Here is a 25113-nt window from a genome sequence, read left to right as displayed (position 1 = left end):
TTAGAACAGGGCCTGGCCCACAGGAGATGCTCAAGATCTTGGTGGAGGGACAAACTTTCTCTCTAGTGACGGTCCCGTCCCCGTCGGACTGTGAGCTCCCTGCAGGGCCTTGCTATTGGGGTCCAGTCTCCCCCTAGAGCAAGGCCTCTTCCTGGGCCCCTCTGATGAGCTGGTCCTGGGCTGACGGCTGCTGGGGCAGAACGCTAAGCTGGGCCTGCCCAGCAAGTGCCCTCCACGGTGTCCCCATCTTCCCCCACCTCCCAGCAGGGACTGATGAACACTGTGTCCCTCTGGGCAGCTTTAAGGGTTTATAAACCTTCCCCTTTTCCACTGTGTGAGCTTCTCACGTCTAGAAGCTGCCTTCCTGGTGTGCAAATGAGGATGTGGATGTGGAGGCCATCTGCCCAGCTGCACACAGGGCGGGGCCCCCACGGAGACAACACACTGACCTTCCTGCCAGCCCCTTTAGACCATTGAGGTCCCCTCTCCCCCCGCCAAAGCCACCGTGGTGCACGTGATCGGCAAGGACTGAGTTTCAGCAAGGACAGCCCCCTTTGGGGTCACACACGCACACAAAATTTAGGAAGATACCGTGTGCGAACACTCCATGAGGCAGCTGGCCCCAAGAAGTAGATAACCCTGCCTGTTTCTGAGGTGAGAAGGCTGTCTGTAGGGCAGATGTGTCATGTTCCCACACAAAGCCAGATCACATGGCCACAGAACTGACCGGGAAACTCCCAGACGTCAAGCCTGGGACAGGGTGCCCCATGCACCACGAGGGCCCAGGTTTCTACGGGATGAAGAGCTTTTTATTCACTCGGGCTCTGTCCCTTTCCCAAATCACCTAGCAGAACAGACAGCGGAGGCAGGTTGGGAGGCGACGGGCTGAGTGGCATTCCAGCCTCAGAATGTGACGGGCAGGGGGTTGGGGGGACGCCGACACAGCGAAGGCACAGCCTCTGGTGGCAAACCCGGTCCTGCTCCTTTAAAGAGCCACAGGTCGGCATCCGGAGTCCAGACTGGTCTGGCAAACCACGGGGCCTTGTGTTTCAGTAAGTGACCTTTCAGTCGGTGCTAATTGAGGAGGGCTTGCCTTCATGCCAGACACTTGAGGCCCCGCCAGGGAGGAGGGAGGGGGCCTTGCGCCTGCTTCTTCCAGTAAAAGGCAGGCTTCTTGGCAGCGGTCGGTGTAGAAGCCGCGTTGCTATTGTAAATCCTGAGCTGATTATTGCAGTGCTTGTTCTTAAAAGTTTCCCAAAGATGTTCCAGCCGAGCTGTGAGTTGCAACACGATTGTTGAGTTGTTTATCGGCAGGAGGAGCCCTCAACTCTTCTTTTGAGTCTTGGACTCAAGAACTCTTGTGCACCAAATATCCCAGCCTCTCCCTCCCGCACAGGACAGGCTGAGGGAGGGCCCCCGTGGCCGGGTCTCCCGGGTTGAGAGTCCCAACCGGGGAGTTAACTGAGCTAACGTTATGGGTTTATTGGGTATCAAGAATAAGGAGGTTCGAGAAGACTAGGAGTTTGGTTTTGAAATCCCCCTAAGCATTAGCAAAACCCCTTGGGTCTGGCAACCTTCTCCAGCTCCTACTCAGACGGGATCTCCACCCGAGGGCTGGGCCACCCCTCCTGTCTGGGCCTCGTAGGAGCCGGGCCTGCCCCTGTGCCAAATTGCTAGAGTTAACATTCGTGTCAGTGTTTCCATTATAAAATGCCTTTTTCCCTCTTCATGAATATATAACCCAACTGTTAAATCACCCTCACTGCTGTGGACTGGCAGACGCTGTGTTTTCACTTCCTCTGGATGGAAGGGGAGCTACAGGACCCTGTCTGGATGACACAGGTCTTCAAAATGCACCTTCCAGGTCTCCAGGGCTCCTTCTCTGGCACAACCAACGTGGGAAAGGGTGGGCCGCTCTGCTCCACCAGGGACTGTCACTGGTCCGGGTAATCCCATCAGATGTGGGGAGCTGCCCAGCCAGGGACCACTACCCTTGGCAGTGGCCACGCAGGGAAAACCTCCGGAACCTGTGTGTGAGGGTCCTAGACCCAGCAACACACTGGTGCTGGTAGGAAGAACACTGCGACTTCAAAAGGCTCCATTTCACAAGCTGTCGAACAGGCCAAATGACCCGGCAGCCAGGGGAAGGGAGCTGGATGCGTATCTGGTCACGTTTCACGCCGATGCAACGCAATGCAACGTGTCCGCCCAATTCTAAAAATCCTTAGTAACACTGTTTAATATACAAGAATCAAAAGTACAGCAGTTGTACAATGTAGGAAAATTTAATACATACTATATAAACAACATTATTTACATCAGAAATCACTAGGACAGTGGCATTTTTCACAAATATAAATTAATTACTGTTTAGTCAACAGGTTTGAAAAGTCCACAATTTTACAATAAAGAAAAACCATCTGTCCCCAAACGAGTGGGGTCAGATGGACTAAAGCAGCCTGGACCCTTGGCCTGGCTCTCTCCGCCTGATACTGCGGCCCTCAGACGAGCCCGGAAGACCACCAGTGCTGGGCCCCGGGCCACCATTCCTGCTGACGAGTGGATTTTGGTCTGTAGGGTTCCAGTGTCCCCATGTGAATTCGTAACCGAATCGCGTGTGCACCACACATCCTGATATAGCTCTCAGCCATCAGGCTAGAGTGCCTGCAGCACGATGCGAGAAGTGTTCTGGCTTCCCGTGAAAGGGCCAACGCAAGGACTAGGAGAGAGGGGGACCAGGGGCCGTAAGATGGGGCTCTGCAGAGGGCCTGGCAGCTTCTCTCCAGCATCTCCGAAAGACCGCAGTGATGCCTGGGGCTCTCACCGCACCCCTTCCCAGGGCTGTGGGATACCATGCTAACCCTTGTTCCACACTCAGACTTCAGGTGATGCCAACTCCCCTCTTCCTCAACCCCTGCAGTCTCCACCCAATTACTGAATCTTTCAAAGCTAGGCTCTGTGATATCACCCTCACAGGTTCCTGGGGTACTTTATCCTATCCACAAGGGAGAGAATTCCTATCTGTGCAAATCTGTTTTTGATAAAAGCATACAATATTCATACTGATTTAGGTCAGTGAGGAAATGCCTCCTTTTTCCTGACTCTTTAAACATACCTCAACACCTAAAATAGATGCTTTTATGGGGATACTGTAATTTTATAATCAATTTAACACTGATCTGGCTAATATTGCCTTTTGCTACATCATATGGCACAGTAAGTCCTGAATGTAAACAAAAGGAAGTTCCTTTTTCTTCATGATGAGACATCTTTGGGAATAACTCACATCTCCTATCAGCTTCAGAGGAAAAAAAAACCCTGATGAGTATTGAAACACAGGGCCTCCGGTGACTTTCCTGGCTTCCCAGGGGACACAGCCTGACTTCCCTCCCACAGGGGAAGACATCCTGGGGCTCATCCCTCCCTCCCTTCCTCCCACCACAGGAAGGGACAAGCCAACCTAGCCCTCCTCTTTGGCCTGGGCAAGAAAGACACAGGGTAGTGTCAGCAAGAAGTTAAGCTGGTGGAGGCCACAGCAGACACCCTCTTCTCTCCCAAGCAGTCACAGCATGTGCCCAGTGGAGTGGCTGTGGCCAGAGGCTCCCAGGCATTCTTCGGGCTGTGGTCCAGGGCATGGTCACCGGATACGAGCCCACGGTGAACAATCCCAGTCCCGAGAGGAGATAAATAAGGAAGGGGCAGACCTACTAAGCTCCCAACATAAGCTGTGAGGACCCAGACTCTCATGTGGAACTCACACCCGGCCAGCCCCACGAGGCTGCGTGCGATGACCCACCAAAGCCACATCTGCTTCCCTAGGGCGAGCGGACTTGGGAATTTCTCAGTAAAGGCAATAATGGTGCTGCCCAGGTTACCAGCAAGTAAGCGATAACAGTTTTATGAAGTCCTCACAGGTCAGTTCAGGGAGTTTAACCCTGTGCACACCCAATGGAAAGGTGGTCACCAGCTCTGAGCCTGGACGCATATAGGCACAGTGTAGGTTCAAGTCAGTTATTCCACCTAGAAAGGCCTTTGGACAGTCAAACAATACTGGCAAGCTATATTTAAAGGGAATAAAATGGAAGGCCCAGTATCCGTAGAATGTAAAATGAAAGGAGCCTGATTAATTGGTACAACTGACTCACCTTCCCACTTCTGACTCTGTTCAACCCGAGTAGGACTCTTACTGTCTGCAGCTCAGTCCCCTGTCCTTGGAGGCTTCCTATTTTGGAAAAACTTTACCTTAGGTGTACGCCTTATTTGATCTCATTCTAAAAACAATGGAGTTCAATTCTAACGATCTCCGACTGGGAGTGGGAGCCTGTTCCCAACAGGGACCCAGACTTCATCTGTCCACCCGCCCTGTGGCGTCAGGAGTTGCATGTTCTGTGCAGTCTACTTCTTCAAGCTGTGCGAAGGGAACTGAAGTAACGAGCGTGGCTGCAAACGCTGACCTGGCGCAACAGTGAAGCCCCCCCCCCCCAACCTCCCCCGGGAAGCATGCCTGCCACCCACACCCCTGCCTGGGCGCGCGCTTGCAGCAAGCTTCCCCTCCTCTCCAGGCCCTGCCCTCAGACTGCTCATCCCAGGAATCAGAACCCCACCGGGGATTCCGGGTCCCTGGCCACACCGCCCCTCTAGCCCCTCTCTCACCCCTCTCACCCCACTCCCAGCCAAGGAAGACCCACGCCAGCTCCAACGCTGCCGAAAACTCACAGTACGCACAAGTTAGCCAGATAGGCCCGACTCTCCCCTGGACCAGGGCAAAGGAGACCCGCTCAGGAGACCGAACCTCTGAAATGTCCAGATAGTGTGGGAAAGGTTAGTGTTGTAGGGAAGGGGCCACTGTGGAAGCTGCTCCCCACCAGCCCCTGCACCAAAGGCATCACAAGGAGGCCCAAGTGTATGGTTCTCCCAAGAACACATGTGAGGAGTGTACCTGCTCCCCTTCAAGTCTTACGAGGCGACACCCACGCCCCGCCCTGTCAGCAGCATCCGTCACATCACAGTGAAGCAGATCACGCACGGCCCAGCAGGTCCCGTCAACCTTCACACACACACACACGCTCCTTCCCAGCCCACTGCACATGGGCCCAGAGCACACGGACCCAGCAACAAAATCCTCGTGACTGAGATCCCTTCTTCCTTCACTGGGGAAACACAGCCCACGAAGCTGGGACACAAAAGTCACGTCTTCCTCCTAGCACTCCTCGCAGTGGGAGGCCAGGACCAGGCTGGAATGGGAGGGGGTGTCAAAGTGCAGGAGTGGCGACCCAAACCCAAGCTGGACCAAGTGAAAGGCCCCCCGCTCCTTGAGGTGCTCCTTCCACCGGCGAGCTGACAGCAGCAGCATGTCCAGAAACTCCACTCACTGGTCTAGATAACTGGCTCCTACTGGATCAGACCAAAAATATCCAGGTGCTTAATGACTCTTGCTCTCCCCTTCATTCCCAGCTGTCCTTTATGTTTTCCGAACATTCCAGTTATAATCTGGGTTGTTTTTCTGTTCTAGTGATCTCTCCAAAGGAGACCTGTGATCCAGGGGTGACTTGGAATCGTGGGGGGATTTCTGAGAAGGGGGCGAGCGAGGGTCTGAGACGGCGGGGTGCAGGGGGGGCAGGGGTTGTTTATACTCCCCCAGTTTGTCTGTGTGGAAAGAGCGGTAATGGTCCGAGGGTCCCTGGCCATGGTAGCCCACAGGGGGGCGGTGATCAGACATTCGTCGGAAATCCTGCTGGTGGTAATTTTGAGGCCGAAATTCATCGGCTCTCCTCCGCTTGGAGTCATGATGGTGCCTGAAACAGAGACACAAGGCTTAGCTGACAGCTCAAGCCCGACCCTTCCTCCTCGCCCACCTGGCTCACCCTCACGCGCTCATACCCAAGTACCCTTCCAAAGGACTCAGAGTTCACAAATGTTCACATTACTAGGAATCAAAAACAAACAAACAAACAAACAAACAAACAAACAAACAAAAACAAAAGTAATAACAAAGGGCTATTTTACACTTATTGGCCAATCCTACCCTACAAAATGACATACACCTCAAGTCTGCAATGAAACAAGGACACCCTTGAATCACTGGAGGTTCTGTAAAGATGCACTCCCTTCAGGAAAACTGGCCAGACCTACAAACATTTTCATATTCTTTGACCTGGCCTGAGGGGAAAAAGAGCCACAGAAATTATTCGAGAAGTTATTAGTAACAGCAAAAGCCACAATCAACCCAAACATTCAACAATAAATGAAGAGTTAAATAAAGTATTTAATAAATTGACTCCATGTAAAGAATAGTAAAATTTTTACTTAGCACCACAGTAAACTGCTTGTTATCTTACTAAAAGAAAATTGGTACAAGTCAACAACAAAAAGACAAACAACCCAATTCAAAAATGGGGAAAGGACTAAAACAAACATTTCTCCAAAGATCTACAAATGGCCACTAAGCACATGAAAAGATGCTCAACATCTTTAAAGAATATTAATCATCAGGGAAATGCAAATCAAACCACAAGGAGCTACTTACCTGATTCACACCCACTAGGATGGTCACGTTGAACACACACACACACACACACACACACACACACACACACACACACAGAAAGTAAGTGTTGGCAAAGATGTGGGAAAATTGCAACTCTCATATGATGCTAGTAGGAATGTAAAATGTTTCAGCCACTGTGGAAAACAGGTGGTTTCTAAGAAGCCAAATGTAGAATTCCCATACAACTAACAATTACCTCTTAGGTATAGACCCAAAAGAACTGAAAACAGGTATTCCAACAAATAATTTTGTGCTCATGTTCATAGCAGCACTATGTACAATGGCCAAAGGTGGAAACAATTCAAATGTCCATCAATGAGTGGATGAACAAACTGTGGTATATATATACAATGGAATATTACTCAGCCACAAAAAGAAATGAAGTACTACAATGCAAGCTACAGTGTGGATGAGACTCAAGCATTATGCTAAGTGTCCAAAGAAGCCAGTCACAAAAGGCCACATCTTGCTTGATTTCATTTATACAAAATATCCAAGACAAGTAAATCCATAAAAACAAAATACAGATTGGTGATTATCTGGAGCTGCAGAGATAGAATGGAGTGACTGCTTAAGGGTCATGGGGTTTTCTTCAGGACAATGAAAGCATCTGGAACTTAACACCAGCAGTGGTTGCACAACATTGTGGATGTATTAAAGGTCACTGAATTGTTTGCTTTAAAACAGTTCATTCAGTTTATGTGAATTTTCCCCTCATTAAACAAAAGAAAGAGAGCTGGTGACTTCAACTTCCAGTCAAGGTGGAATACGGGGAACTAGTCTCGCCCTCCTACCTGAAACAAGCAGAAAGGGACAAAAAATGGTTTTAAAGATACCAGATGTCCATTAACAAAGAACAGCGATTCCCTGAGGGATGGAAAACTAGTGAGATGAGGCTTGTAACAACCCCACTCATTGCCCTGAGACAGTTTCCAGGCCTCAGCACAGGGAAGGGGAGACGTCCTCAGTTGAGAGGCAGGGGGCAGAACCAAGGCAGCTGGAGCTCACAGGATGGAATGCAAAAGAGAATTCTGCACACAGAAAGAAGTTCAAAGACCTGCAAAGGGTTCCCCTTGGGTATTCAATTGAGCACTATAAAGTGTGTACATGTGAAGAAACTATCCAAGGCCAGGAAAAGAACCACCCAGAAGATTAGAGGTACAAGGGCCCTGTTCTCACCAGCCACACCAAAAAGCCTCAAGCTTCAAGGGACATCAGTGGAGTACAACAAAGTGTTCTTACCCTAGTGAGGGGGAACAATTAGACTGCCAGAGCATTGTTCTCATTCTGACAAATCTTAACAGCAAGAGCTGAAACAATCAAACTGCCTCTAAATAACCTATTTCTCAGAACAGAGTTCCAGAATATTTATAGGAATACAAAATATCCAGCACTCAGTGAGGCATCTAATCAAAAATTACTAGGCATGGAAAAAAGAGGAAGGACCATAATGAGGAGATAAATTAATCAGCTGCAACTAATCCAAATGGTAGAATCAGACAACAATGATATAAAAACTATTTTTTTTATATTTAAAAGGAGAACTATCATCTTTGAGAGCTGCTGCTTTTACTTTTATTTCATTTTATTTATTTGTTTTAGAGAGAGTGGTGGGGGAGGAGCAGAAAGAGAAAGAAGTTTGTTTTTTGTTTTTTTTTTAAATTTTTTTTCAACTTTTATTCATTTTTGGGACAGAGAGAGACAGAGCATGAACGGGGGAGGGGCAGAGAGAGAGGGAGACACAGAATCGGAAACAGGCTCCAGGCTCTGAGCCATCAGCCCAGAGCCCGACGCGGGGCTCGAACTCACGGACCGCGAGATCGTGACCTGGCTGAAGTCGGACGCCTAACTGACTGCGCCACCCAGGCGCCCCGAAGTTTGCTTTTTTAATTTTTTTAATGTTTATTTATTTTTGAGAGACAGAAAGTGAGCGGCAGATGGGCAGAGAGACAGGGAAACACAGAATCCGAAGCAGGCTCCAGGCTCCAAGCTATCAGCACAGAGCCCCTGACACAGCGCTGGAACCCACGAACTGCAAGATCATGACCTGAGCCAAAGTCAGATGCTCAACCAACTGAGCCACCCAGGCACCCCTAGAGAGAATCTTAATCTTAAGCAGGCTCTACACAGAGCATGGAGCCCGACCAAGGGGATTGATCCCACGACCCTGGGATCATGACCTGAGCTGAATCAAGAGTTGGACACGCAACCCAGTCGCCCAGGTGCCCTAAAAACTATTTTTAAACTGTATTCCAGATTTCAAAAGGTTAGAAAGATTTAAAAAAAAAAAAAAAAAAAAAAAAAAAAAAGCTCAAATACAACTTCTAGAAATACAACTATAATGTATGAAATGCAAAATATATTGTATGGGGCTCAAGGCAGGTTAGACATTGAAAAAGAAAATCTTAGTGAACTTGTAGACACAGCCAACAGAAACTATCCGACTGAGACAGAAAGAAAACAAAATTAAAAAAAAATAAGCAGAGCATTAGTGAGCTGTGACAGCAATCAATGCAAACAGCTTAATACAGGTTTAAGTGGGATCTCCACAGGAGATGAGGGAGGTAGGACAGGAAAAACACTGATGAAATAATGGTTAAAAAAAAAAAAAAATCTTCCTAATTTGATAGGAAAGACAAACCCACAAATCCAAGTTCAACACTTCCCAAGCAAAACAAACATGAGGAAAAATACAGCAGGATGCAGCACTACAACCAAATGGCTAAAAACCAGTTAATGAAGGAAAAAAAGACATGTTTTATAAAGATGACAGATTTTCCATCAGAAACAGAGCAAGCAGACAGAAGAGGAACATCTTTAAAGTACAGAAAGTGTTAACCTGGGAATTTATACCCAGCAAAGTATCTTTCACAAATGAAGGCAAACTAAAGACTCTCAGACATACAAATGCTGAAAGAATTTAACCCCAGCAGACCCATACTAAAATAAAAGTCCTTTGGGCAGAAAAAGAGTGATGCTGAATAGAAATACAGATCTACACAAAGAAATGTAGGGCAAATGCCCACTGGAGCCACACAAGATGATACAGAAGGGTGGGGGCAAAGGGGCTCAGTTGAAACCTCCTCTAAAGGAGACAGCTGCTACTTGGCTATATAATGTGTTACCAGATCCTCCAAAAAGGGAGATGCTGAATATGAAATTTTCCAAATTTAAATTCAAGTCCAAGCAAAGCATGTCGTTAGCCTAAGAAAAGCCAAAGTTGCTGTGAGGTTAAAATATAGTCAAGTCCTATTCTAGGAAGAATGCAGAAAACTTTAGCCCTTCCTATATACTTGGTAACTCTCCCAAGTTACAATCTCGGCTCATTAATGGTGGTGTATAGTTGTAGACAGGGTAAAACTTCACAAGTGTTTCACCCCTAAACTGTGGACTGGTGGCAGGCAAGGTCCACAGGCTGGGACCCATCTCAGGATCCCTGCTACCCAGTGTATCTGAGAGCCTCACATCAAGCTCAATAATTTTGGTCGTGGACTCTAATGTTTCAAGGCTACCACTTTCCTACATTTCCACAGAAGAAGACACAAAACTCTTTTCCTGTACAAGCAGAAGGATAAAACTGCAAATGGCTCCCTATGACCCAGAGAACACAACTTAAGACCTATAATCTGGCATTCAAGGCCTTCTTACTATCCAATGTGTCCATCTTCTGGACTTCCCTCCCCGGATGCTCACCCTTGGCCTGGGCCTGTGATGCCCATTCCCTTTCTGTTTAGCAGACTCTTCGAGGCCCAAATCAACAATCAGCAACTTCTTCTCTGCCTCAGTCCTCAGGAAAAACTCAAAACCTCTACTTTCAATCATCCACTTAGCACACCATATCAGCTGTCTACACCGTGATACCTCCCCAACACCCTGAGGATGTCCTGATGGCAAAAACATTGGTTCAGACTAGGGACCATGACTGGCACAGGATGAGATGTTCAGTGAACATTTAATAAGTACATTAATGTGTATGTCACTTTATCTCTTCCCCTTAACCAGTGAGACTCCTGGCAGAGGTCGGCCTGGTGTCTCGGGACCTTCTGCCTACCTGTCATAATAATCTCTGTGTCCCCTGTGGTCTCGGTCGCTACTGTACTGGTCATAAGGTCTTTTTCTGGACAGATTGTTGGGTCTGTAGCTCCCAGAGCGGTGGGCGTCCATGTGTCGCCGGTCCCCATAATGGTGGTCCTTGTACCAGTGCTGCTCATACTGGTGGTGCCGGTCACTACCCCACGGAGGATTGCTGTTGCCACCACCATAGTTGAACTTTCTTTCCCTCTGCCAGTCTCCTCGATCTGCGGGAAAAGAAAGAACAGTTTCATGACTTCAAAAAACGGCTGAATTTCACATCCACTGAAGTTTAAACTCAAAGGCTGACACGTTATATAAATAGACATTAAATTTCCTCCTTCCTAGCCTTTTTGCTGCTGGTAAACATACCAGTAATGAGTCCCAACCTTCTCTCCCTCAACTTTTAAGGCAAAAGAAAACTCACTGCTTTTCTCCTTATGAAATCATAAAAATTACTGCTTTTTCTTTTCCATGCCTCTTTACCCTCCAATCTGGGGCAGACCCTTAAAATCAGATTTCACTCAAAAAAAAACCCCAGAAACAAAAAACAAAAAAAAAACCTAAACATTAATTCAGAAAACAGAACTGCTGAGTTTCATAGCCATAAAGTGGTATCTTCTGTTTACACATCTCAACTTTATTTACCCACTGCTACAGATAACATGGTCAGCCAGTGCCTGGTCTCTGAAAATATTTCCAGGCTATTCATACTGATTCTACTACTACTCTTTCCCAGCCCACGTCAAGGAGATAAACCTCCTCCTATAAAAAGTGAATCCTCTAACGTTGGATTTGGATCAATACACTAACTCTCAAAAGTAGGGCCAAACTGATATCTGTTTCAGCTTCTATAGCCTCCTTTTTCCTTCAGAAGAATCACACTTATTTTAATCAGAAAGGCAGTAAACACATAAAAGTCCAGGAATGGAGGCTATAGTGGGTTTAAGTGTGACCCCCAAAATGTATGTCCACTCAGAATCTGTGACTTTACTGGGAAACTGGGTCTTTGCGTATGTAATTAAGGATTTTGAGATGAGATCATCTTAGATTTAGGTTGGGCCCTAAATCCAATGACAGATATTCTTCTAAGAGAAAGGCAGAGGGAGGTCTGAGACAAGGAGAGACTAGAGATGGAGGCAGAGACGGGAAGAATGCAACCAGAAGTCAAGTAGCAACAAGGGTTGCTGGTGGCCACTACAAGCGAGGAGAGAGGCAGGGACCAGATCCTCCCCCACATCTCCCAGAGAGAGACAACCCGACCGACACTCAGTGCAGACTTCTGGCCTCCAAAAGTGTATAAAAATACATTTCCCAGTTTGTGGCGCCTTAGGAAACTGGGACACAGGCTTACCCAGAAGAACTACGTGGCCTCATGGGAAATTCGTCTTCTATCTACAACTATATTAACACCAAAAATAAGCCACCAAGTAGATACCCCTCTACTCATGCTGCCGGTCTTCTAAATACTTTTCTATAGAGCCAAAGAATAATGAAGGAACCTGACAGCTTAGGAACTGATAACACACTCAGCCAGTGGCTTAAATTCCCTGCTGCTCTGGTTGTGGATCAGGCCAGAGGACCAAGAAGTAAAACACTTTAACTATTCAACCTAATAACTTAACAGACAACAACAAAAAGAGACACCTTCACAACATGAAAACCAATCACTTGGCGATGGCTTCAAATGGAAAGTAGTATTTCAAATGGGGTGTCAGTGTCTGCGGTATCATGGAGAGGCTTACAAATCAAGCCAACTCATTTATTTCCAGAGGAACTGAACAGTGCTTTTCTTTCTTCTCGAACCCATCATGAGGTAGGTCGCTGTTAGGAAGTACTGAGCTATTTAGTAGATGGGTGAAGAATCCAAGACTTAAATAAAAGACTACAGTGATATAAGAAGAGTTCTTTCAAAGGATCAGAATACAAAATCAGTGACATCACACGAATAACACAAAACCAGTCTGATCCCAGGAAGAAGTCAATACAGATAATACAATCAGATCTACGAACATGGATATATCTCGCTCGCTCTCCCTCTCACTCTCCCTCTCTCTTCCTCTCGAGAGGAATTACTCTTGTAGAGTAATTACCTTTTGTCCCCCTGCATCAAATGGGGATCAATTAACTCAGAACTACTTAGATTTGTAACATTAGAAGACCTGGCACTTGTGCTTCCAGGCAATTCAGGGTAGCTTACAGCAGAATTATGCTCCTCCAAGGACAGTAAGAAAGGCCAGATAAATAAAAATTACCTGTTTGAGGACATCAAAGAGTAGACAGGGCATTCAGGACTAGACTAGAAGGCATTAAGACTGAAGAGCAGAAAACCTTAGAGAGGTAAGGTGACCGCTGTAGTCATTGGGGAGGCCTGTGATTCTGAGCAGAGGCAAGGAGCTGAACATCTGAGCTTTTACCAGCACAAGCTGAGCCTTCGGTGGTCTTTCTAGGCTAGAGGGACATGGCAGACTTGAAGGGCTCAAACACACATCCAGTCTTCCCTTAAGATAAGTGCTGAATCTGCAGGGAGCAGAAGGCTGAAGACCTAAGCCTCAGAAGAGCAGAGCAGTCCAGGTAGTCTCATGGTGCTGAGAAAACCAAGATTCGAGTCTAGGGCCTGCAGAAGATGAGGGGCAGAAAGTGCTCCAGGCCCTCTGCTGAGCACTCTGAAGAGCTAAGCCCCAGGAACAGGGGAGCCCAGAGGCAGACTAGATGACTAGACCAGAATGATCGCCTTACACTCCATGTGCCCTTGGGGAGGAAAGAATGAGTCCTCTCTAGGAAAGCAACACCACCTGAAGCTTCCATAATTTTTTTTTCAAGTAGGCTCCACACCCTGCATGGAGCCTGGCATGGTGTTTGAACTGACGATGCTGAGATCAGACCTGAACCGAGATCAAGAATTGGATGCTTGACTGACTGAGCCACGCAGGTGCTCCTGGAGCTTCCACAATTTTTAAAACATAGGTTCCCCCACTTAATCAAAAATAACTAGGCATGCCAAAGACAGAACTATATGGATGAAAACCAAGAAAAATAAAACACACAACAGAAAATGATTCACAAGAATTGAGATACTGGACTTAGCAAAGATTTTTAAATAACTGTTCATTCGTATGCTCAAAAACAGAGGAAAGGATGAAGAAAATCAAGTTTTCTAAAAGCTTGAGAATTTTACCAGAAGAATGAAATGTATTTTTCAAAAGAAATCAAATGGAAATCCTAAAACTGAAGTTTAGAAAGAAATGTACACTTCGTTAAGATTATTATGGAATATTTGATTCTTTGCAAAATCCTATACTAGGACTTCTATGTATGCTATATATAGTGTGTGTTTTCACAACTTTCTCGATACTAATTCAAACACAGTATTGTTCTGAATAAGCATTCAAAACAGTATTCAAACATACACTACAGAAAACGTTTGATGGTTCCTCAAAAAATTAAATTAGAATTACCACATAACCCAGCAATTCCCCTACTAGGTATATACCCAAAAGAACTGAAAATAGGTACTCAAAAGTAACTTACAGATTTTCACAGCAGTACTATTCACAATAGCCAAAAAGTAGAAACAACCCCAACAGATGAATGGATAACAGACTGTGGTGTGTACCCACACAATGCGAGGTTATTCAGCCACAGGAAGGAGTGAGGTACTGATACCCATTACAACACAGACAGACCTACAAAACCACATTGAGATACCACCTCACGCCTGTCACAATGGCTAAAATTAACAACTCAAGAAACAATACATGTTGGCGAGGATGTGGAGTAAGGGGAATCCTCTTGCACTGTTGGTGGGAATGCAAACTGGTGCAGCCACCCTGGAAAAGTGTGGAGGTTCCTCAAAAGCTTAAAAATAGAACTACTCTATGACCCAGCAATTGCACTACTAGGAATTTATCCAAAGGATACAGGTGTCATTTGAAGGGGCACATGCACCCCAATGTTTATAGCAGTGCTTTCAACAATAGTCAAATTATGGAAAGAGCGCCAATGTCCATTGACTGATGAGTGGATAAAGAAGATGTGGTACATACATTCACAATGGAATACTACTCGATGAAAAAGAATGAAATCTTGCCATCTGCAACAACATGGATGGAACTGGAGGGTTTTATGCTATGCAAAATAAGTCAGAGAAAGATACATATCATATGATATCACTCATATATGGAATTTGAGAAACTTAACAGATGACCATAGGGAAAGGGAAAGAGAAATAAGAACAGAAAGGGAAGCAAACCATATAAATACGGAGAACAAACTGAGGGTTGATGGGGTACGGGGTTGGGGGGCATGGGGAAAATGGGTGATGGGCATTGAGGAGGGCACTTGTTGGAACGAGCACTGGGTGTCATATGTAAGAGATGAATCACAGAAATCTATTCCTGAAGACAAGACTACACTGTGTGTTAACTAACTTGAGAATAAACTAAAAAAAAACAAAAAAAACATTAAGAATAATGAACTATTAAAAAAAAACAACATACAAAACAGCCAAAAAACAAATAATCCAGTGAAGAAATGGGCAAAGACATGAATAGACACTTCTCCAAAGAAGACATCCAGATGGCCAACCAACACATGAAAAAATGCTCCACATCACTCATCATCAGGAAAATACAAATCAAAACCACAATGAGATACCACCTTACACCTGTCAGAATGGCTCACATGAACAACTCAGGCAACAACAGATGTTGGTGAGGATGTGGAGAAAGAGGATCTCTTTTGCACTGTTGGTGGGAATGCAAGCTGGTGCAGCCACTCTGGAAAACAGTATGGAGGTTTCTCAAAAAACTAAAAACAGAACTACCCTACGACCCAGCAATTGCACTGCTAAGCATTTATCTAAGGGATACAGGTATGCTGTTTCAAAGGGACACATGCACCCCCATGTTTATAGCAGCACTATCCATAATAACCAAAGTATGGAAAGAGCTCAAATGTCCATCGATGAATGAATGTGGTGTATATATATATACAATGGAGTATTACTCGGCAATCAAAAAGAATGAAATCTTGCCATTTGCAACTACGTGGATGGAACTGGAGGGTATTATGCTAAGTGAAATTAGTCAGAGAAAGACAAATATCATATGACTTCACTCATATGAGGACTTTAAGAGACAAAACAGATGAACATAAGGGAAGGGAAACAAAAATAATATAAAAACAGGGAGGGGGACAAAAGAGACTCATAAATATGGAGAACAAACTGAGGGTTGCTGGAGGGGTTGTGGGAGGGGGGATGGGCTAAATGGGTAAGGGGCATTAAGGAATCTACTCCTGAAATCATTGCTTCACTATATACTAATTTGGATGTAAATTTTTAAAAATAAAAAATAAAGTTAAATTATAAAAACAAACAAACAAAAAAACATAAACCTTGAAAACAGAAGTCAGACACACATAGTATGATTCCATTAATATGCAATGTCCAAAATACATGAATCCAGATAGACAGGATACAGACTGGGGACTGCGGAGGCTGAGAAGAAGGAATGGGGACAAACTGTCTCCTGGATGTGGGATTTCCATTTGAGGTGATGGAAATGTTTTGCAACTAAGATAGAAGTGGTGGTTGCACAACACTCTGAGTGTACTAAATGCCATTGAATTGGGTATTTAAAATGGTAAAGTTTAACTTAAGATACAAAACAGGTGAATGTAAGGGAAGGGAAGCAAAAATAATATAAAAACAGGGAGGGGGACAAAACATAAGAGACTCTTAAATATAGAGAACAAATTGAGGGTTGCTGGAGGGGTTATAGGTAGGGGGATGGGATAAACGGGTAAGGGGCATTAAGGAAGACACTTGTAGGGATGAGCACTGGGTGTTAATAAATAGGGGATGAATCACTGGAATCTACTCCTGAAATCATTATTGCACTATATGCTAACTTGGATGTAAATTAAAAAATAAATAAATAAGTAGATAAATTTTAAAACTAAATGTCAAAAACAGAAAAAAAATGAACAAATACATTTAAAAAGAAATAAAAAATAAAATGGTAAAGTTTATGTTATATGATTGTCACCTCAATAAATTTAAACACAGACATATAGATTTTGTTGTTGATCTATAAAGTCAACTCATTCTTTTTAATAATTGATGATAATATTTAGAGTACAAATGTCCTACTATTTATCCAATGATTCTCCTATTAATGGATATTCAAGTTATTTCCAACTTTTTGCCATTCTAAGACTGAATGGCATCTTCATACATACAGAAAAGGGGCTTATGTATTTAAGATATTTGAGATTAATTCTTGGAAAGATTGTAGCAATTCACACTCTTAGCAATTTGTATGTATTTCACCCTTTTAACTTTTGTTGATCTGAATGGCTGAAAAAAAAAAAAACTGGTTAGCTTACCATTGCTTTAATTTACATTTCCCTAACAGCAATGCTGGCCATCTTGTCATACTGGCCATTTGAATTTCCTCTTCTGTATGAATTCCCAACTCCTAACCTTTGCCCATTTTTCTATTTGGTTATTCTTTTGTTACCAATTTACAAGGCTCTTTCAGTATTAGCAGTTTTAACCATGTGACTGTCCTATATAATGTAAATTGTTTCTCTCAGTCTGTCATTTGTTTATGATGGTGGCCATGTTCTTCTTAGAGCTGGAGCCTTTTGGATCTTTACTTCATGTGCTGTGCCACTAAGACAAAAGAAGACAGTAAAGTGTTGAAGGAGAATAAAGTACAAAGGTCTAGCTATTTTCGGAAAGTACAATGATTCTTTTGGCATCTCTTTTTAAAACTCCACTTAATGACCTACCTGCATTACTAAAGTGTCTCTTGTTGGGGTGATTATAGTTATCTCTTGGGTGTCCGTGCATCTGTGGGCCATGGGAGGCAGGCAAGTGAGGCTTCTGAGGGTGAAGGTTGTGTGGGGTGTGGGACTGAGATATCAGGGAGTCCCGGCTGGAGCCTGAGGCCTCTGGTCGAAATGGCTTCTTACCACCAATCACATCATCTTTCTTCTTTTGCTCCTGAGAATAAAAGGAAACCAAAGAATCTTAAGACCCCAGGCTGAATTCCCAAGAATAGTACAGAGGTCACCACCTCTAAGTATTCCCCTCTTGCCCCTCTTCCGGCTTCCAACCTGCCATCTACTATATTCTTATAAACCATGTTCATAAGTTTCCCTGAGCAACCCCTGCTGCTCTGACAAGAAAGTCACGCTCCCCTGGCAAGTCACTGTAAGACCGTGTGCATGGGCTGCTGGGTGCCACTGCACAGGGCCCGCCCAGGACAGATGCCCGGGCTGTCAGCCTTCTCAGAGACTCATCTTGGACCACGTAAAAGTAGGAACACAACTTTCCTAGACTAACTAGAGCAAACAACCTCTGACTAGCCCAGTGGGAACTAGTTCCTACACCAAAGTCATCAAGCTAAACATCTCAATGTTTATTTACTTCTTTACCACACAAGAAAATGTAATAGAGGGGCGCCTGGGTGGCTCAGTCGGTTAAGCGTCCGACTTCAGCTCAGGTCACGATCTCACGGTCCGTGAGTTCGAGCCCCGCGTCGGGCTCTGGGCTGATGGCTCAGAGCCTGGAGGCTGTTTCCGATTCTGTGTCTCCCTCTCTCTCTGCCCCTCCCCCGTTCATGCTCTGTCTCTCTCTGTCCCAAAAATAAATAAACGTTGAAAAAAAAAAAATTTAAAATAAAAAAAAATAAAAAAAAAATTTTTTTTAATAAATAAATAAATAAATAAATAAAATATAATAGAAAAATATTAGAAAATATAATAAGAACAGCAACAGCAAAAAATAACATAAAGTGCCCTAAAATCTCACTACCAAAGAAATTAATGTCTGCGATTTGGTCCATATCTTTCTAAGCTTGTGTTTATATGTGTGTGTGTTATTTTTTTTTTTTTTAACAACAAAAATATTATTTGGTATTCTTCTTTCACTTAACACATTATGAAAATTTTCTCATGTAAACACTTACTTACACTATTGTATTATGGCCGAATAATATTACCCAGCATGAATATATCATAATCTATTTAACCTATTTTTTATTGTTGGGCATTCAAGTCATTTCCACAATAAACATGTTTAAATCCTTAATTACCTCATTAAATTCTCAGAAGAACTGTTTTTGTCTTTTGACAAATCTGACTGAACTGTCCCTCCAGAAGGCTGTGATAGTGCACACCCCCAGCAGCAGGACCACTACTTTTGTTCAATATGCTAACTGCTGATACTTAGACTAACGTGGCCCCTTTACCATCGTGTGTTCAGCTATAAACCCTCATCGTAACTTTCACTCCCCACTACAGGGTCTTTCCCACTATTTCATTCCCTCCTCAGGCTTTTCCTGACTATCCTCGCAAACTTTTATAATGCTTAAAATTTACATTAACGTTCAATGATACTAGTATATTATCTCTATATATTACTACCATATCATATTTTTCTAAATTATAAACTACTTGAGCATACTATTCTACAGTACAACACAATACTAAGCATGTTAAGTTCATGCAACAAATACTTCTAAGCACCTTCGCTGTGCCGAGTACCTTTCCAGGCACTGAGGATATAGCAGAGGATGAGAAGCATAATATCTCTGCCTTTGAGGAGCTGACAGGTTAGTGGAGGAGGTATTAAATGTCCAGAGACTGGCTCTAAATGGCTGATTTGAGGGCCCTAAAGGGCTGATGTGGCAGGTCAGCAGATCTGTGAACGGGCATGTCTTCAAAATCAGCTAAGGCATTTATGTGCCCATCCCCCTATGCCAAAGAAGGGAAGGAACTTCTGGGCACCTTCTCATGTTGGCTCCTTTACATGAGTAGCTGGGACGTTACATACAAACGCGGGAAGGAACGCCAAGTATACGTGACCCAGAAAAGAACAAAACAAGTATTTTCTGCCCACATGACTTATCAAGAGCCACGTTTATAAGCTACCACAAGACGAGAGAATAAATGATTATGGGCATAAGAACGCAGGGTAGGGGCGCTTGGGTGGCTCAGTTGGTTAAGCGTCTGACTTCGGCTCAGGTCATAATCTCACAGTCCAGGAGTTCGAGCCCTGCGTCAGTCTCCATGCTGACAGCTTAGAGCCTAGAGCCTGCTTCAGACTCTGTGTCTACTTCTCTTTCTGCCCCTCACCCTCCCTCCCTCCCTCCCTCTCTTGCTCTCTTCCTCTCTCTCAAAACTAAAATTAAAAAAAAGAATGCAGGTAACAACACCTTGTCAGAATTTCAACACTCTTTGGTTCTAACAGATTGGCTATTTCAGCCACCGAGTCTGTCACTTTCACTACCAGTGTGCTGAGAAAGCGCAGAGCTAATACGGCATAGGAGCACACAGTACAGGGAGGCAGGGCTGTGGAGGACCTGAACCTCCGTCTGTGAGGGGAGGGCAGAGAACCAGGGACGCTTCTAGCACCAAAAGTATCATTCCATGACCATCTCCCCAGGGAAAAACAGTAACTAAGGAATTGCTCCGCGCAACTGGCTTTTATCTGTTAGTACGAATTAGGATTAAATTTGTATTTTACCTCCTCTTCTTGAGATCTTTTCTTATGAGCCATCTTGTACAATTTATGCAATTTTCGAGCATCAAATTCTGTAAACTTGGAAACAAAAATCCATAGGTTCCTAAAAAAAAAATAATAGTTTTAGTAAATTACAGAATTTTTAAAATAACTTTTTATTCTCTTTATGGCTGGCAAGCTACTGAATTCTGCAATGGATACTCTCCAAGTGTAGAAATTAAATAACAGAAACATTCTTTCAGGTCTGTGTTTCATTAACACTCCTTCAGATGCCGTGTCCACAGAGTTTGACTGAGGGGTCTGGAGACGAAGGCTCTGTTTCCGAGCTAAAATCCCTTATTTCACTGGCACTCAGGAAAGCCCTGGAGTCTTCCTCCACGTTCTGCACTTCCTGGATTCTGCCACCCAACCCGTCATTACCATCTTCCAGGTGGAGACCTCCATACACTCGGGCATCTCCGTGCTCCTGCCCCTTCTCCTCCCAGTTGTCACCACAAAGTCTATCCTTTCTTCCTGAAAACTCCCAAGAGGCGCCTCCACTGTAATTCCACCACATCCACCCCAGCAAGGCATTACAGTGAACAGGAGAGTGCTGGGCAACACAGGTGTCTAGAACAAGGAGGCAGGGGTACTGGCAGTGAGCTGGAAAAGGAGTCTCACCTCTCTCCACACAATGAAGACAAGAGTTTCACCATGGCACACCACCCACAGGAACCACGGGTTCCCTAAGTAGTAAACCTGCTGCATCAGGTGCAAAGCCATCGGTGGTCTTAACAAACTGCCTTTAAACCCTAAAAACCTCCCAGCCCCCCTTCTCACTGTCTCACTTTGAAGCCTTCGCCAAAGCCTGAAAACTCTCCTCATCTAAGCAAGTCCACCCTGCCCATGCCCACTCGCCTGCCTCTCAGAAGAGTTTCCTCCGACTGCTCTTCTGCAGGCCCCTCCTCCTTCTCGAACACCTACCACACACATGGTCTCACAATCACCACTTCATAAAGGGCCGTCTCTTCTGAGTGGACAAAGACCTTCTTATGAACTACTGTTAGCCAGGACCACAGTACCTGGTACAACTAAACACAGACAGGCCCCAGGTCACGGGAGGAAGCCTAGCTTCACAGACTATGTACTAGAATGACCTTTTGTTATCTTCCAACAGAGATTAAGTTGGGTAGAAATACATCCCAGAGGCTAGCTACGTACAGGAAGAAGCTGGTTAACAGTATAAAGGGGAATAAAAGTAACATTTGAAGGTTAATATCTTTTTAACGGGTGTGAAGCATGCTACAGATAGCATCATGGCGAAGTTTTCTTAAATCTATTTTTCACTCAAAACCAATCCACTGAGATTGGGCATATTATACCTAAATAATTATATTAACCATGAAGTATAGGAGTTCAAAGACTGTGGATTTTAGAGATTCAGTGTTACAATGATTTTTGAGGAAGACACTCCAGTTGTTTTTGTAAAATATCGTAAGTGAATATATAAATGAATATATACGAGCCATGATATGCCTTAAAAACTGAAGTTCTGTATTAAACTGTATTAATACAAATGACTACTAGCGTTCTTTTTATTTATCAGAGAGAATAGAGAAATCACAGTTCTGGTGATTTTAACCTTTGCTTCACCTCATGTGTTAGTAAAGAACTGATCAAATAGTTTTTATATCTGACTAGCAACCTGAGGTGGGTGAAATAGTGAGACCAGATGATTTTTATCCCTTCCAGGCTTACAGACCAAGTCCTTGTTCTGAGAATAGGCCAGCAAATTCGGTACTCCTGCTGTTCTCTTGTAAAATAATGACATCATCCTACCTATTTCAAAGACTGGTCTCAGTGGAATGACCTATTGCAGGAAAATGAAATTGAAGCCTGCAGGTATGTTGCCAATAGATGATTTTTATTGGGGGAAAGATTTTCATTAGGTGGTTATGTCACCCTTTATAAAACAAGAACAGATCCCCCGCCCCATACACTGTCAAATCAAACAAGGCATTCTGAGACCAAGGCCACTCACCTCCTCCACAGTTTGATGTGCTCCTGGTCTGAGTAGGCTTTAAGGCACTCGGCTATCCGGTCTCCGATTTTCAGCAGGCAATTTCGGGTATGCTCCAGCTGTTCCTGCACATTGAGCCCCTTGTCAGGTTTGTCCAGCTGTTTCAGTGCCTTTTTCACGGGCCTCATCCTCTCTTTGCACTGGAACAGGCCAACAGAGTAGAGATATAAAACACTTGCAGCAAAGACACCTTGTCTTTGGTTCCTGTGCCCTAAATTCCCAGAGAAAACCTGGCCCACTCTCACGCCATGTTACCCTAGAGGAGGAATGCGTTAGAGTCAGGGGAACAAGTGTAAGTATTAAGTCAGGAAAACCTGAGGTGCAGGTCCCAACAGCATCTCTTCGAGTGAAGACCTCTACACCTTTCCTTTATTATAGCTCAAAATGCTTCTGTTTCCTCACCTGCAACAGGGGCATGATAATGCCTCTTAAGTCCATTATGAAGATCCGATGAGAAGCGAAATTACAGACCTAACCTAGAAACTTCTCACCACCATCTAAACTATCTAAAACTGCAGGATAAAATATTTACAAGTCCTTCAGGCTTATAAGAAACTACGTGGGTAGCTTCCAGATAAAGATGGTGGGCTAAACACCAGAATCATTTTCTCCTCCTGCCCAACTCCACTAACACAACAGTAAAGGGAGGGTCTTAAAAAGACATAAGCCCATAAAGACAAGGGAAAATGAGAGAGAAAACAAGAGCCACAAAATATTGGCAGCAAGGGAAATCACTCAACAGACCTAACAGGCGAACCAACCTGGTTTATACTACAAAATTCCCCCCAGAGTCTCTCTAGACACCCCTGCAAGTAGGAGAGGGTGAAAACTAAGGATTGGGTTTTTTCAACAATGCTTAGAAGTAACTGATACCCAGAGTCACAAGAGACGCCCAAATCTCCAACTCTGCCCAGAAAAAGATGTGGAAGTTATTCTCTGGAGAGTATGAAGGAAAGGTCTCTGAACTGGGCTACATGGGCACAGCCAGGAGGCAAGGCTGCCGCACTGAAACAGGAGCATATGGACATATGCACACTAGATGAGCCATCACCTGGCCTTGTGCCTCCCAGACTCCAGAATGAAGACAGCCAGGCCTTCGCCCTCCACTCAGGAGATGGGAGGATTCTTCTCCACAAAATCTGACCATCTAAGAGGAGGAACTACACACTGGAAGCCTCCCAAGGCAGCAGCCCTACCATATCACCCATGGTGAGCACTCAAAGTTGATCAGGCTCCACCCACGTCAGATGGCTAGGCCCCTACTCCTAAATATGTGTGCAGACAATGATAACCAAGCCATTTGAAAAAATATCTAACATGAATGATGGAAAACAAATTCAACAGAAATATAAAAACATTCAAGAGAACCATGAAGGGGTGGGGGTGGGGGGGAGATCTGGGAAATAAAACATGACAAGAGAAGTAAAAAGCCTGAAAGAAATAATGTGAGGCATGCCCGGGTGGCTCAGTCGGTTAAGTATCCAACTCTTGATTTCGGCTCAGGTCAAGATCTTATGATCATGGGATTGAGCCCCGCATTAAGCCGTGCTGGGTGTGGAGCCTGCTTAAGATTCTTTCTCTCCCTTCCTCTGCCTCTCTCCCCCACTTGTGCTCTCTCTCAAAAAAAAAAGAAAAAAAGAAGAAGAAAAGACATAATGTGAGATAAAGTGAAGGGCATCTCCTAGAAAGTAGAATCTAAAAAGCAAAAATGGAAAATAAAAAAGGTAGTAATATTGGGAACCATCCCAAGAGTTCAATATCCAAAACAGAAAGTTCCATAAAGTTAAAACCAAGAATTAGGAGGAAATTACCACAAAATAATTCAAGAAAACTTTTTCGGACCCATAGAGAATGGTTGTCAACGGCTTAGATACTTGGCACAACAAACTACTAAGGCACAAGATCATGACATTTCAGAATGATGAAAACCCCACAAACTTCTATCACTCTGTGATAATTCCTTCTGTTTACTTTTCAGAGTTATACCTCAATTTTAAGAAAAAGGACACAAAATAGAAAAGTGTACCACAACCTGGAAGATACCTAGAACAACTGTTATGAGTAACAAATTAGTATCATGAATGTATAAAGGGCACTATAGAAAAGGTAAGAACAAGCAAATTACCCTAAAATAGGCAAAGAATATGCACAGGCAATGCATTAGAAACATGAATGCCTAACAGATACGAAAACAAGTGTTCACCTACGCCACTGATCAATAGTTCATACTTCTCAGATAAGCAAAAATTAGGAAGTCAGAAATTACCAAGTGTTTCTAAGACTGGGAAGCAACTGGAACTCAAGTTCACTGTGAAAAGGCGTGTATAAATCTCCATAATTGCTTTCAAGGTTAATTCAACAGTACCTAGGAAAGTGATGGGTGTGCATGCAAGCCCTAGGAAGACCCAGAACTAAAGAAACGTTTACACGTGTAAATGAAAATATTTACATTTTTCGGGGTGCCTGGGTGGCTCAGTTGGTTGAGCATCCAACTTCGGCTCAGGTCATGATCTCGCAGCTTGTGAGTTCAAGCCCCGCATCAGGCTCTGTGCTGACAGCTCAGAGCCTGGAGTCTACTTCGGATTCTGTGTCTCCCTCCCTCTCTGCCCCTAACCCACTTGCATTCTGTCTCTGTGTCTCTCAAAAATAAATAAACATTAAAAATTTTTTTAATAAAATATTTAAAACAATTTTGCTATTTTTAGTAGTAAACATTTGGAAAACCTCAAGGTTCATCTACAGGAGAAACCATGAATTATAGAAGTCTTAATACAGAATAATACAAAAAAAATTATTTTAATTTTTAATTTTTTTGTTAAGTAAGCTCTACATCCAACGTGGGACCTGAACTCTAGACCACGAGATCGAGAGTTGCATGCTATACCAACTAAGCCAGCCAGG

The 25113-nt window shown here is 44.2% G+C and overlaps 1 protein-coding gene across 6 annotated transcripts in view; it reads right to left on the bottom strand.

Annotated features, from left to right (window-relative positions):
• Positions 1-2269: 2269 nt before the first annotated feature.
• Positions 2270-25113, bottom strand: part of CHD2 (chromodomain helicase DNA binding protein 2) — a 123228-nt gene continuing 100384 nt past the window's right edge. For 5 of the 6 annotated variants that reach the window (XM_045448733.1, XM_045448736.1, XM_045448732.1 and 2 more), the window contains 5 exons: positions 22174-22352; positions 20157-20256; positions 17417-17630; positions 10599-10845; positions 2270-5795 (listed from right to left, as the gene is read on the bottom strand). In XM_045448733.1, coding sequence (XP_045304689.1) covers positions 5462-5795; positions 10599-10845; positions 17417-17630; positions 20157-20256; positions 22174-22352 — 1074 coding nt within the window. In that variant the 3' untranslated portion in view covers positions 2270-5461. Of the gene's footprint in view, positions 5796-10598; positions 10846-17008; positions 17298-17416; positions 17631-20156; positions 20257-22173; positions 22353-25113 lie in introns of those variants that run through there. The other variant, XR_006704419.1, reaches the window with a different exon arrangement.

Source organism: Leopardus geoffroyi, chromosome B3 (assembly GCF_018350155.1).
Source record: "Leopardus geoffroyi isolate Oge1 chromosome B3, O.geoffroyi_Oge1_pat1.0, whole genome shotgun sequence".
NCBI lineage: Eukaryota > Metazoa > Chordata > Mammalia > Carnivora > Felidae > Leopardus > Leopardus geoffroyi.
This window is presented reverse-complemented; position numbering and strand designations above follow the sequence as displayed.